Genomic DNA, 15,000 nt, shown 5'->3' on the forward strand with positions numbered 1-15,000 from the left:
GGAGAGAGAGAGAATCACCTACACACACACAAAACCCTGCAATCTGACCTTTATTTCCTCTAACACTAAGGTTCATTGCCCTCCCACACATATGTAGGGACATATATGTGAATACCCGTCTTAATGATAGGAGTCATGAACTCAAGTTGCGGTTGCCAGATTCGCCAGGTATATAGCACAAGAGTTAGTCTGCAGGATATCTTTTTTTTTTTCTTTCTTTTAACGAAATAGTAAAATTAAAGTATTTTTAAATATGTATCTAGGAAATAAACGGTTTAACAGCGAAATTAAGGATATACACGTGCAGCGTGTCGTTCATATATTCCTGGGACATCTTGTATTTTGTGCCTTAATTGATAAAACTCAAAGTACGATCATTTCTTTTTCTAGTCAACTTCTAGAAGACTTGAATATATAATACCCCAAAAATAATGTAGTTTCATAAATTAGAAGTCAAGGTCTGATACTGAGATAGTCTATTGGCACCAAAACAATAAGGAATACCATAACAGACGATCAGCTGACGCGCAGCCTCCGCCTAGGCAAACACAATTCACTCAGCGTCATTATCATTATTATTATTATGATTATCATTGCACACCACGTTTTTCGGAATAACAGTTTTGCTATTGTATTGCAGGAATCAGTGCAGTGTTGCGTTTCTAGTGTTGCAAGGAGCAGTATGAGAGAGAGAGAGAGAGAGAGAGAGAGAGAGAGAGAGAGAGATCAACAAAAGCAGAAACGAAAAGAGTGATATAGAAGAAAAACAAACTAAGAAGCAAACAAACCATTTTTTTCCTGTTAATGTATCTTCTCAAAGACAAAGGAAAAAATGCGATTTTTAAGAAAACCAAAGAAAAAAAATAATCAAGTTTTAATTTTTTATTTTTTTTGTCTCAGTAAAGTTGCTAAATGCAACAATGAATGGAGAGAGAGAGAGAGAGAGAGAGAGAGAGAGAGAGAGAGAGAGAGAGAGAGAGAGTTCAGAAATCCATCTTTGTCTTCTCTCACTTAGAAATGGTAAAGGAGGAAGAGAGAAGGAATGCATACTCTCTCTCTCTCTCTCTCTCTCTCTCTCTCTCTCTCTCTCTCTCACTCTCTCTCTCTCTCTCTCTCTCTCTCTCTCTCTCTGGTCTTTTCAAAACAGTGAAAGTTATCAATCTCTTCCTTATTTTCTTTCTCTGCATTGCATTTCCTTGCTTCTATCACCTTATACAAAAAAAAAAGAAAAATAAGGAAAAGACAAACTGTCTCCACCACCTAAAAAGAAGAAAAAAGAATGATTGAATAAAGAAAAAAAATATCAAACTTGTAAGTACTATTAGAAAATATAATTATTTCCTTGAATCGTCCCTTATATATTTCTCCCACAGCCATTAGTAAACTTATATTCCTGATGTTTCTAATGGAAGAGGACTGAGATAGATATAATGGGTCCCAATGGGAATGGGTATTAAAAGGGGGAATATGAGAAATGCATGGGTAGGAATGGTGAGGGGGAGGATTAATATTGTAATGGGTGTATAATGAAAAGATAAAAAGGTAGAAATTTAATTATATTATGGGTAAACATTATACAATGGGGTAATTTTATGAGTGGGAGAGGAATGGGTGCATGGGAGAACAGGAAAGAAAATAATATAATTATTTAAAAAAGGAGAGAAACAACAATAACTAAAAATTTTGATATAACGAAGAAAAAAGTAGAAATCAAAAATATAATGGGTTAATTTTACAATGGGGGTGCATGAAAGGGAATGGGGAAATAATGGAAGAATGGGTGCATGAGAAGATAAAGACAAAAATAGGTATAAGAAAGGAGAGAGAAAAATGATGATTTAAATTATAAAGATTAGTTTTATGAGTGCATGGGAGGGAAAGGGGGGAGGAATAGGGGCATGACAAAATAAAATAATAGTAACAATAATAAATACATGTAAGAAAGAGAGAAAAAAAGGAAAAAAGGTAGAAGTCTAAAATATAACGGGTTGTTTTATAATGGGGGTGCATGGGAAGGAATGGGAAAAGAATAGGTGCATGATAAAATATAAAAGAAAAGCAAAAAATACATAAGAGTATAAGAAAGAAAGAAAAAGGTTGAAATTAAAATATATTGGCTTAGATTTACAATCGGGATGCATGGGAGGGAATGAGGAAGGAATGGGTGCATGGGGGAATCAAAAAACCAACAGTAATCAGCAATAAAAAGGAGAGAGAAAAAATTGGTAGTGATGTAAATAATAGCAGTTAGTTTTATGGGTGCATGGGAGGGAATGGGGAGGAATGGGTACAAGCCAGTAACCTAACTCATACTTTCAGACGACTCATAATCTTCGGCCTGACACAAAACCTCCAAAATTGGGCAAGGGGAGAGGTACAGTAATCCAGCCATGCCTTTTTTTTGCCTTTTGCTCTATATATTACTACTATTTTTCCCATCTACCTACCACCGCCACCACCACCACTACTATTGTTATCACTATTACTATTGCTAGCTAACATTCACACTAATCACCATCACAGTTATATTAAAAGCTATTATTAAAACTTAACCATCACCACCACCATCCCCCCCAAAAAAAGTCCCTTCCCCCTACTATCAAAAAAAAAAAAAATTATATATATATGTAGAAGTTATATTAAATGATTGCTTTTTTGAATATCTAGACTTTTTTTTCGACGGTAAATCTTTTTTTTTTCGGTGTTTTTTTATTGTCTTTTCTTGCAAGAGTTTTTCGGTATGTGGAATTTTTAATGTTCCTTTTTTTCATCTCTCTCTCTCTCTCTCTCTCTCTCTCTCTCTCTCTCTCTCTCTCTCTCTCTCTCTCTCTCTCTCTCTCTCTCTCTCTCTCTCTCTCTCTCTCTCTCTCTCTCTCTCTCTCTCTCTCTCTCTCTCTCTCTCTCTCTCTCCATAATTCTGTAAGTTTTTTTTTTCTTATTTTTCTCTTTTTTTAAGCACGAAAGATATGCGTTTCTGAGCATCATAAATCTCTCTCTCTCTCTCTCTCTCTCTCTCTCTCTCTCTCTCTCTCTCTCTCTCTCTCTCTCTCTCTCTCTCTCTCTCTCTGTCTCTGTCTCTGTCTCTACGTATTTTAAAGAATGAATATGTAACTTAACACACCTTTACTCTTATTACTATTACATCTGTATTTCTTTATATATCTGTACATACTTCTGTGTCATGTATTACTGCTACTACTACTACCTACTACTACTACTACTACTACTACTACTACTACTACTACTACTACTACTACTACTACTACTACTACTACTACTACTTTTTTGGCTCCAGAAGTTACGTGCGTGCTGCATTACTAACTTACTTTTTCTCTAAGAACTGAATGTACTAATCTATATTAATTGCAACAAAGTTCTTAATTGTATGATAGATTTAAAAAGGCCAAGTGTATTTTTTGTATTTTGTATGTTGTATGTGTGTGTGTGTGTGTGTGTGTGTGTGTGTGTGTGTGTGTGTGTGTGTGTGTGTGATTAGAAAACTCATGTCTCTTTTATCTCTTTCTGTCTCTATCTCTCTTTTTCTCTCTCTGTCTCTCTGTTTATTTATATTTTTTTTCTATCTTTGTCTCTTTCTCTGCTTGTCTTATCTGTGTTTTACTTCTCGCTTTCTTTGTCTTTCTGCTTCTGTGTCTATCTGTCTATTTCTTTTGTGTATTCTCTTTTTCTTTCTGTCTTTCTGTTTTTTATCTCTTGCTTTTATTCCTCCTTTGTTTGTTTTTCTTCTGTCTGTCTGTGTGTCAGTGTCTCTCAATCTATGTGCATATATCCCTCAGTGATTCTCTCTCTCTCTCTCTCTCTCTCTCTCTCTCTCTCTCTCTCTCTCTCTCTCTCTCTCTCTCTCTCTCTCTCTCTCTCTCTCTCTCTCTCTCTCTCTCTCTCTCTCTCTCTCTCTCTCCTCTCTCTCTCTCTCTCTCAGTCTAGCCTCACACACACTCACTAGTCACCTTAGTGCTGCTGCTGCTGCTGCTGCTGCTGCCACTGCTGCTGCTGCTGCTGCTACACTGGGATGAGGACTGTGCATGCCTCCCACACCCCCACACCCCCACAGTGCCCCTTAAATAGCCATTCAGAAGTCTAGTTATCAATTTTTATAAACTTTTTTTTTTCAAAGTTTTTAATATTTTTTATGTTGACTAATTCGTATGTTTGTCTTACTACTACTACTACTATTACCATTGTTACTTAACTATTACTATTACTACTATTGACATGGTGTGTGTATTGCTCATCTATCTATCTATCTCTATATAACGAATGATATATGTGTGTGTTCGTGTGTATGTGTATGTGTGTGTGTTCGTCTGCAAGAGAGGAACCAGTCTTGTCATGTGCTCATATGTAACACTCAGTATACATAGATGTGTGGCCATTCGTTGCCTATACCCACTCATGCATATACAGTACTGCATGTATTACTCAATGTGTATAAACAAATTCAAACTATACCACAAAACTGAGATTCACATGTTTTTTTTTCCCGTCCACAGAAAAAATCGGTATCATTTGAGAAGTCAGTTTCCTTCAGCGATGACCTGCCTGACCTCAGCACCCCCCCAAAGCAGCACGTCCCTGCAGGTAACCCATGGTGGCTCTGTCTGTGTGTTCTGTCCATCCCTATCCCTCCTGACACACCACCACCACCACCACCACCACTACCTCCTCCTTTCCTTCCCATCCTTCCCTCAGACAGTCACTGCTCAGTCTCTACCTTGAGCTTCAAGTGTTGCAGGTAATGGTGTTCTCGTTACCACTACTACTACTGCTACTACTGCTACTACTTACTACTACTTCTACTACTACTACTACTTACTACTACTACTACTACTACTACTACTACTACTACTACTACTACTACTACTACTACTTTTGCTACAAAGAAGATATATTAAATTTTCATGGATGTCTTGGATCAACACACACATGCACACACATACATGCACACACATACATACTACTACTACTACTACTACTACTACTACTACTACTACTACTACTACTACTACTACTACTACTACTACTACTACTACTACTACTACTACTGCTACAAAAAGATCCATTCTATTCCTTGTATATCTCAAATCAACACACTCACACACACACATATACACATACGAGTACACATACACAAAACACAATCCTCTGATATTGTGCGTGAGTACGTATGTGTGTGTGTGTGTGTGTGTGTGTGTGTGAGTGTGTGTGTGTGTGTGTGTGTGTGTGTGTGTGTGTGTGTGTGTGTGTGTGTGTGTGTTTCACTGTTTACTTACCTGTGTGTGTTTGTCTGTGTGTCTGTGTGTGCTGGCACCAAATACTGGTGGCTTTAGAGGTATTATCATGTGACCTTGTGACCTCCCATAGTATTACCCAGCATGGGAGAGCAGGGGCTGTGGCTGTGGCTTAGCTGGGTACTGTGACAAATACACCCTCTAGTATATTGGGTGTACTGTATAGATTTGTGTGGGGATGGAGAGTATGAAAAGTATGTTAAAAAATGCACCATGATTTCTGTATGTTGGGTGTAGCTTGACTTGCAGGGCTGTGTGGGGCTGTGAAGGTGAAAAGTATACTTATAAAACTGCAAAATAGACTTAATTATGCTTTTTTTTTCATGTTGGGTGTGGTTGTTTAGTACCTGTGTGGGCCTGTGGGGTATTAAATTTACACTTATTCACACTAAAAAAAAAATATATACACCCAAATATTTGTACATTGGGTGTAAGCTTGTCTTGGATCTGTGTGGGACTTGGAAGGTATTTAGAAGTATACTAGTTCACATTACAAATTAACAAGAATGCACCCTAATTATACTTTTCTGTATATTGGGTGTATTTTACCTTGAACCACTGGGGCTGAAAATATGAAAAGTGTATTGATTCACACTGTAAAATGCTGAATATGATGCTGTGTTTGATTATTCTTTGTTGGGTACAGCTTGCAGTGAATATGTTTGGGACAGGAAAGTATGTTATGTACACTAATTCACAATACAAAACAATTCATATGATGCTAACTTGATTTTGTATGGGCTTGGGTGTACATTGAGTGTAGTTTTGGATCTGTTAGGTTGAGTGCAATAGCCAGAAAACACAATATGATGCTTTTTTTTTTAATGTTTTTATGTAAGACGGACACTGGCCAAGGTCAGCAAAATGAGAGAGAGAGAGGGGGGAACACTAATTGAGGTGCCAATCCCAATAAAAGATAAAAAATATCTTTCAAAATTGGAGAATAAGTGTCTTGAAATATGTTTTTGATTATACTCTATATTGGGTGTAGTTTGGGTGAAGATGTAAACTGGCTTAAGAATAGGTGTAGATTTGAGTACCTTTAAGCTGAGTACAATGCCTGTAAAACATAGTATGATGCAGATTTCAGCTATATTCTTTTAGGTATGTTACACAACATTTTGGGTGTATATCTGGGTGTAGCCTGGCTTTAAAATGAGTGCAGAGTTAAGTGTGTTAAGCTGAGTGCAAAAAAAATACAAAACACAATGATTTTGGCTTTGATAATATCATTGGATGTAACCTGGAGTGTGTGGGGGTGACTAAATTCTCTCGGGTGTAGTGTTGGTGTAGCGTGGGTGTGTGTGGGTCAGAGTTCACAGTCAAGTCACTTAGGTATTGATTCTCCCTCATTCCTGACTCATCACCTGCAGTGTCTGGCTGGGAGCTGGTGAGTCAGGGAGTGAGGGGTGACCTGTGAGAAGTGATGGGTGAATGGGTGATTGGGGATGATGTTAGTTTAAGTGTAGGTGGGATGTGTTGCGGGAAAGTATTGCAAAAGAGAGAGAGAGAGAGAGAGAGAGAGAGAGAGAGAGATACTGTTTGTTTCAATTCAATATTTGAGTGTTTGGTATTTGGTTTACCAAAGTCTATATTTTCCAGCAGTAATGGGCAGATTAGTAAGAAAACTATTGCTGTGTTCATTTTAATCCAGTTGCTGAGTGTTTGAGAATCTTCATTTATTATTTTGTTAGTTTATTTATAATTCTGTGATGAGTCTAGCTTGGTCTGGGTCTTTTTTATCAGTCACTGGGTTTTCAAGGGGTGCTTTTGTGAATTTGTGGGAATTTCAAGGGGGTTTTTTTAAGTTATTGGTAGTTTTTCAAGGGTGTTTTTGTGGGTTACTGGGGTTTTGAAGAGTATTTTTACAAGTTATTTCAGCATCTGAATATGTGAGGGTGTTTATTTATTGTTTTTGTCTATTTATTTGAATGAGGTGATTCTGTGATGAGTCAAGCTTGGTGTAGCTGAAGCATATTATATGAGGAGTGTTTACGTGCTTCAGTTGACAGCCTAGCAAGGTCCCTACACCGTTACAGAAAACAAAGATGGCTAGACGACACCAGGTCAGCTCTGTGATATTAGGAAACAGTTCTGGTGGGTTAGAGACAATTAGAAAACAAGTTTGTGTGTCTTATAAATAACATCAACAGGAAAGCACCAACAGGAAAGCAAAAAAATGTTTATGAGAACCTGATCAATCATAGTGCCTCAAAAAGTATCTGTATCAAAACTCAAAAACACTTCAAAATCTATCTATTTATCTATATACCAGGCTGGCAATCCCACACAGGGCAGCCCAGACAAGGTACCACACACTCTTACCTCTAATAATCAATCTGTCTATACACCAGGTCAGCAGCCTCACATGGGGCTGCCCAGATAAGACGCCACATACTCACACACGCACACACTTGTTCACACTCTTAGTCCCATCAGCCCCTGGTGGAAAATATAAGGCAAAAATTTGCAAAAATAACTTTAAAAAAGATAGAACATTATGAAATTGACTTAATCCCATGAAAGTAAAAGTGTGAACAGTAAGCAAACTTTCTCAAAACATAGATCCAGCGCCATGACAGTCCACACAGCCCCTTTGACAGCCCCTTAGCCCCCCCAGCAGCCCCCTAAATAGCCCACAGCCCAGCTCCTGCTCTGTGGGTCTTGGCAGTGTGCAGTGTGACTTGGTAGAAACACTACCACCCTTGCTGTGTCCTTAGCTCGCTGCCCTACAAGGTTAACAAAGCCTCATTCACTTGTGTTCTCAGATGCTCTGTTGTTGTGCCTCTCTGCATTATAACTGGCTGTGCTTATTGGGTGTCCCTTGAGATTTCTAAGAGTATTTTCACAAGTTTATTAGGGTTTTCAAGGGTGTTTTTATGGTTTTTATAAGTTATAAGTTTTCAAGGGTGTTTTTATAAGTTATTGCAATTTTCAAGGATGTTTTTGTAAGTTATTGGGGTTTTCAAGGGTGTTCTTGCCAGTTATTGGGATTTTCAAGGGTGTTTATGTGGGTTCTAATAGAATTACAGTCTAACAGGCTCTAATGGATGTTATTGGAGTTTTCAAAGGTATTTTCATGAGTTTTTTAGCAGTTTGGCAAAATTTCTGACCTTGTAATAGGTGTTATTGCGGTGTATAAGGGTGTTTTCATGATTCAAGTGATAGTTTTGCAAATATCCTTTATTGTTAAAGAAAACACCCATGAAAACCCAGGTACTCTTCTCAGAGGTCTTTATATAACCAGTGATAGTTTAAACAATTCTACATCACCACTGGAAGAAACTGATAAAAAAACACTCTTGAAAACATTCCTGCTAAGAGAGACAGAGAGTGTGAGAGTGAGAGACAGAGAACAAAGGGTCTGAGAACACCAGCCTTAGAGAACAACCCCACTCTGAGATACATTACAATAACTATGGTGGGTTTGAACTTATTTTTACATTCTCATCTCTATTTTTTTTTTGTAACCAATCCTCGTTTTTTACCGCCATTTTTTTCTCTAATATACTTCACCGACTCAATTTTATTATTTTGACTAATCTGTTTTCTATGACTGTAGCCGAGAAACAGCCTATGAAGCCAGCGATCAAGTGCTCCACCCTGCCCAGGATGTCCTCCCAAGGTGAGTGGTGTCCCTGCACTGCACCCTCACTGCCCCCTCCCTCTGCCCTTTGCCATCCCTCTTCCTCAGTACCCATTGAAAGGATACGGTTTTCTATGACGTACGCTAAAGAAAACTGAGTCAAATTAAGGGAGATTATGATATGCATGACTACACACACAAAAAAATACGTTTTTCTCTGATGTGTGCTTAATGAAATGGAGTTTAATTTTAGGGAGACTATGATATATGATGTATGCTAAAGAAAGTATAGTTAGGTTAAGCGAGACTATGACATGCATGACAGTACACTTTATATAGTGCATATACGTAAATCTTTATGAATAATATAGTTTGGCTTAATAAGACAGGAGGTTAATAATGTTGACATATTGATAATAATAATACATACACACATATACACATACAAGCATGTTTAGATGTATAATTAGATTCCTATGTATATCTTTTTTTATTTAACCTTTTTAATACATCATCAAATGCCTGGTTAAAAAGAATCAAGAAAATTAAGAAATCCATGAATCATTAAAAATATAAATGGCTTTTGTAGCTTATAAGCAAAGCAAATGTTCTTTATTTTTTATTTTTTTCCCTTTTATGTTTTCGTAATACTCTGGTTTACAGTAATTGCGGTGTTGTAGTTAGCCGGGTGTGTGTGTGTGTGTGTGTGTGTGTGTGTGTGTGTGTGTGTGTGTGATGGTGGCGGGTGTGTTGCTGGGAGCTTCTGTTGTGTGTGTGTTGCAGGGAGTGTGTTGCAAGAGTGAGTGAGAGAGGCTTATGTTGTGTTGTATTGTGGGTAGTGTTGCAGTAAGGAGTTTTGTATTGTTTTGTGTTGCAAGAATAAGTAAAGTTTGTATTGTATGTGGCAATGATTGAGTTGCATAAAGATCTTTTGTGTTGAGAGAATAATTGAAGTTTGTTTTGAGTTTTGAGAAGGAGGAGGAAGAGTTGTGTTTCAGGTTTTGTGTTGCAAGAGTGAGTGATGTTTGTATTGTATTGTGTTGTGTGTATGGCAGTTGTGTTGTGTTTATGAAATTTGTGTGTGTGTGTGTGTGTAAGAAGAAGTTAAATATTGTGCTACAAAGTTGTGTTGCATTTAGTTAAAGAAAAGTTATTTTATTAAGAGAGAGTGAGTGAGTAAGGATGTGATGTCAGAGAGAGAGAGAGAGAGAGAGAGAGAGAGAGAGAGAGAGAGAGTTGCCATTTACTTAGAGGGCAAGGCAGGAGAGAACAGCTAGAGTCAGTGAAGCTAAACTCTCTTATCTTAGCTCTAATGGAATCTACAGTTATTTATAAGGGACTTTATATCACTACTGTATATTTAAGAGAATTCACCACCACCACCACCACCACCACCAATATAAGCATCAATACAATTCCTTTTTTCTTCACACTTAGAAATCAACTCTTTCTTTTATCATTTTGGAAGCAGATTAGTAGGGTCTCTCTCTCTCTCTCTCTCTCTCTCTCTCTCTCTCTCTCTCTCTCTCTCTCTCTCTCTCTCTCTCTCTCTCTCTCTCTCTCTCTCTCTCTCTCTCTCTCTCTCTCTCTCTCTCACCTCTTTATCACCCTTTCTCCAACTCATCTCACCCTCTCTCTCTCTCTCTCTCTCTCTCTCTCTCTCTCTCTCTCTCTCTCTCTCTCTCTCTCTCTCTCTCTCTCTCTCTCTCTCTCTCTCTCTCTCTCTCTCTCTCTCTCTCTCTCTCTCTCTCTCTCTCTCTCTCTCTCTCTCTCTCTCTCTCTCTCTCTCTTTTCCCGTTCCCTGCTCCCATCACCTCCCCATCTGCCCCCCCCTTCCCGGTCTGTGCAGTCCCCCCCGCCCTCGCTTGGCTCTCCCCCCCGACCCGCAGACGCCATCTTGCCCACCATGTGTCGGCTCTTGCAGGTGTGGTTCATATTTTCTTTGGTGTTTGCTGTTTATGTGTGTGTGTGTGTGTGTGTGTGTGTGTGTGTGTGTGTGTGTGTGTGTGTGTGTGTGTGTGTGTGTTTTATTTTTTTGTGTTTTTTTATTTTCTATTTTTTCTTTTCATATTTCTATTTTTTATGTTTCTTCTTCTTGATGTGTGTGTGTGTGTGTGTGTGTGTGTACAACTTTGCTGTACTTTCATGTATTGTTATATGCACTTAATTGTTATCATTATTCATCATTACCATTATCCTCACCTGTAACAGATAGGGCAACTTACACACACACACACACACACACACACACACACACACACACACACACACACACACACACACATCCCACACTTACCCTACCAAACAAAATAGGAGCCTGACAATAAGAGGCTCACCCATCAGCCTTGCCAGGGACTAAGAGAGGCAGACATATAGCTGAGCTTCTTAATGGTAGGGCCCTGTTCGTTTAACAGGAGTTGCTGTAGGTTGCAAGCAGATGGGCTGTGGCTAAGGGTTGTGGTTAAGTGTTGTGGGTAAGAGGTTGTGGCTAAGGGGTTGTACACCCAGCCGCCAATGAAAGTGGCGCGCATTATAAACAAACCCGTATCTCATAGCGCGGGAAGAACTGTAGCTCATTTGAAAAGAATGTGGCTAATATCTAGAAGTGGCAACATAGGCCGGCTCTTTAAACATCTATCAACCGTCACACTTCAAAACAGTGTTGCCAGATTGGGCTACTAATCGCAAATTGGGCTACTTTCTGATGTGCTGCGCTACTAAATTTTGACGTCTGCGACTTGCGACTTTTTGGGCTACTTTGGAATGTGGTTGGGTTAATATATATGCTTTCGTCATAAAGTAGGTACACGTATTTTCTCTCAAAGATATCACTTAGATATTTTTGTCATCTAATTAAAGAATAAGTTTCCGATCTTTGTATATACCTCTGGGCAAAGTCATCGAAATTAACGAATATTTATAATGCCTATAAACTCTTTAGTCTTTTGATCCACATACATTAGCATTACTGATTAAAAAAATGAGTAATGAATGGTTGGCAACTTGGCTGCCGCAGTCCCCCAGGCGCGAGGTATTATACGTGTCTAGTACTGTCTACTTCACGTCTCCACGACAGTATACGGTAGCTTCCTTCGAATTCCGCTGCGAACACATCACACTCACTCCTTTGTATACCACACGTGTCTTTATTCTTTCTTCTACACCCATACCAAGATTGTGTGTTTGTGTCTTGTCTTCAGTTAAAAAAAGTTCTCGCTAGCTACTGCAGAAAAAGGAGGAGGAAGAGATAGTGTCTGTGTGTGAATAACTGAGGGATAGCAAGTGGGAGAATAAGAACAGTGAAGAATAAAAAGACACGTAAACCAGCACAACACAGAGGACAAACAAATGAGGAAGAGGTAGTGAGTCTGTGTGTGAATGAATAACTGGGGCATACCAAGTGAAGAAGACGAAGGAGGAGGAGGAGCAAGAAAAATAATTAAAGAGTTTGTGTGTGTGGGTAACTGTGACATAAGATGTGAACAAGAACTGTGCATAAGGCAAACCAGTGGAACATAACAAAACTAAAGACTCATAAGAAGACGATGAAGTAGAAGGAGTTTGAGTGTGTGTGGGTAACAGTGACATAAGACGTGAACAAGAACAGTAAATGAGGCAAACCATTGGAACATTACAAAACTAAAGACTCATAAGAAGTAGGAGGAGAAAGGAAAATTAATTATTGAGTGTGTGTGGATAACTGTGGCATTAATAAAATAATAAGAACATTAAAATATAACAATAGTGAAATAATACAACAAACAAACAAAAGACAAAAAATAACAATAAGAAACAGAAAGAAAAAGAAGAAGGTAGTGAGAATCTGTGTGAATAACCGTACACAGAAGAAGAAAGAAAACGAAGAAAGAAAGAAAAGAGAAAACAACAGAAAGAAAAACGAAGAAAACAAGATAAAAAAAAAAAAGATAAAGGAGAAGAAAGTACAACAAGATAAAGAAAGAACAAAAATAAAACGAAGGAGAAGGAAGGACGGAAGGAAGGACAAAAAGACGAAGGAAAGAAGAAAGGACACAAACCAATTCTCAACACCCACCACCACCACTAAAATTTCCGCACCCTCAGTCACTGACCAACAGTTGTGAGACGTACTGCTCATAGTTGCTGTCCATTATTAGCGTGGTACATAGACTGTGGCCGCTGAGACTTGCAGAAATGGGGAAGTGGGCCAGATATTCTAAGTGGTTCCAGTGTAGTTGGTTGAAAGAACCACAGTTTGAAAAGTGGCTTGTAGAAGTGAAACATGATGATAAAAAGCTTACTGTAAAGTGTGCAAAGCCGAACTCAGGGCACATAAAAGTGATCTGAAAAAACACAGTGAAACTGAGAAGCACATTCAAAACATGAAGAAAATTCCTAGTGCTAAGCAAATGAGTGTGAAAAGTCTCTTTCAGAAAGTTGACACAAATAAGAAATCTGAGATTAAATTGTCAGTTTACGTTGCTTGCCACTCTTCCATTCAGTCAGTTGACCATTTAAGTGAGTTATGGAATGATCTGCCGTGTACTTCAAGTACTGAAAAGTTGCGGTTGCACAGAACAAAATGTAGTGCACTTATCAAAAAAGTAATTTCACCAGCTTTACTTGCAGAGCAAGTTAGTGATCTGAAAAATTCTCCATTTTCACTTATATTGGATGAGTCTACTGATATCGCATGCGCAAAACATTTGTGCGTATGTGTCAGGTACTACAATGTAAGGCTTAACAAAGTTGTGTCGCAATTCCTAGGGCTTATACCAGTCACAAGTGCAACAGCTGAAGCAATATATCAGCATGTGAAAGACTACTTTAATGAAATTGGAGTCAATTTAAATCACTGCTTTGCCATAGGGACTGATGGAGCTTCCAGCTTGTGTGGACAACACCACTCATTCTACACACTTTTGAAAAAGGATATTCCAGATTTAGTGTTAGTGAAGTGTGTCTGCCATTCTCTGCATCTGGTATGCAGCCATGCTTCAGAGAAAATGCCATCAAATATAGATTATATGCTAAGAGAAACATACAACTGGTTTCATAGATCAGCAATCAGACGTGAAGCATACCTTGACATATACAAACTGCTTAATGATGGTAATGAGCCCCTACAGTTAGTACCTCTTTCTGGGACTAGATGGCTAGCCAGAAGCAACAGTGTGAAAAGAGTTCTGGATCAGTGGGATGTTTTGAAGACACATTTTGAAATAGCTTCTTCATCTTGTGATAAATATCTAGCAAGGGAACTTCATTCAATGTATGCTGATCATTCAAATGAGTTGTATTTCACTTTCTTGAAACCTGTTCTAAGTCAGTTTGAAAAGATCAACCTTCTCTTTCAAAAAGAAGCAGCAGACCTTTGCAGTCTCTTGAATGAATTGGAAAATCTAACATTTTCAGTGCTCAGAAGAATAATTTATCCAACGAGTGTAAAACTTGATGTGGATATGAATTTTAAGTCCATTTTTCTTCCACTTGAAAAAGTAGACTTTGGGTACGAGTTTACTGTGCTTTTGGAAAACAAGAGGAAGATGAACTTGATTTCAGAGGAAAACAAGCATGCCATACAAGCTAGATGTCACGCGTTTCTCGTAAAAGCATCTGAAGAACTTCTTGCTCGTGTCCCACGTAACATTGCAACCTTGAAACAGATAAAAAATCTATCACCAGCAATATGTTTGAGCCACACAAGACCTCCATTTTCTGAGCTTCCATTATCTCTGGCTGAACAAGCAAAACTCCCTGAGATTGAAAACCAGTGGCGAACAGCCTTACATACTGATTGGCATCAAATATTTGAAGGTGACATACCTCAGGATGGTTCAGTGTTCTGGTCCAAATCTGCTACATTAAAAAATGCAGGTGGAGAACTCATTATGAAAGACCTGGCAGAATTTGCTCTGAAAGTGTATAGCCTTCCTATTAGTAATGCCTTAGTAGAGCGCGTATTTTCAAAAGTAACTGCAGTTAAAACTAAAGTGAGAAATCGTATGGGTTTAGGACTCTTAACTTCCATTCTACGAATCAAAACCTCCCTGAAAGAAAAAGGCATAAAGTGCTGCAATACATTTGAGCCTCCAGTGTCCATGCTGCATTATGATTCATCTATATATA

General features: G+C 38.4%; 1 protein-coding gene across 1 annotated transcript in view; it reads left to right on the forward strand.

Moving 5' to 3' along the window:
• The window catches only part of LOC135096925 (coiled-coil domain-containing protein AGAP005037-like), a 38,998-nt gene that overhangs the window by 5,920 nt on the left and 18,078 nt on the right, over window positions 1-15,000 (forward strand). The window contains exons 5-6 of the mRNA XM_063998700.1: window positions 4,510-4,596; window positions 8,869-8,931. Of these exons, the coding sequence (XP_063854770.1) occupies window positions 4,510-4,596; window positions 8,869-8,931 (150 nt within the window). The remainder of the gene's footprint in view (window positions 1-4,509; window positions 4,597-8,868; window positions 8,932-15,000) is intronic.

Source organism: Scylla paramamosain, unplaced genomic scaffold (genome assembly GCF_035594125.1).
Source record: "Scylla paramamosain isolate STU-SP2022 unplaced genomic scaffold, ASM3559412v1 Contig9, whole genome shotgun sequence".
In the NCBI taxonomy this organism is placed as follows: domain Eukaryota; kingdom Metazoa; phylum Arthropoda; class Malacostraca; order Decapoda; family Portunidae; genus Scylla; species Scylla paramamosain.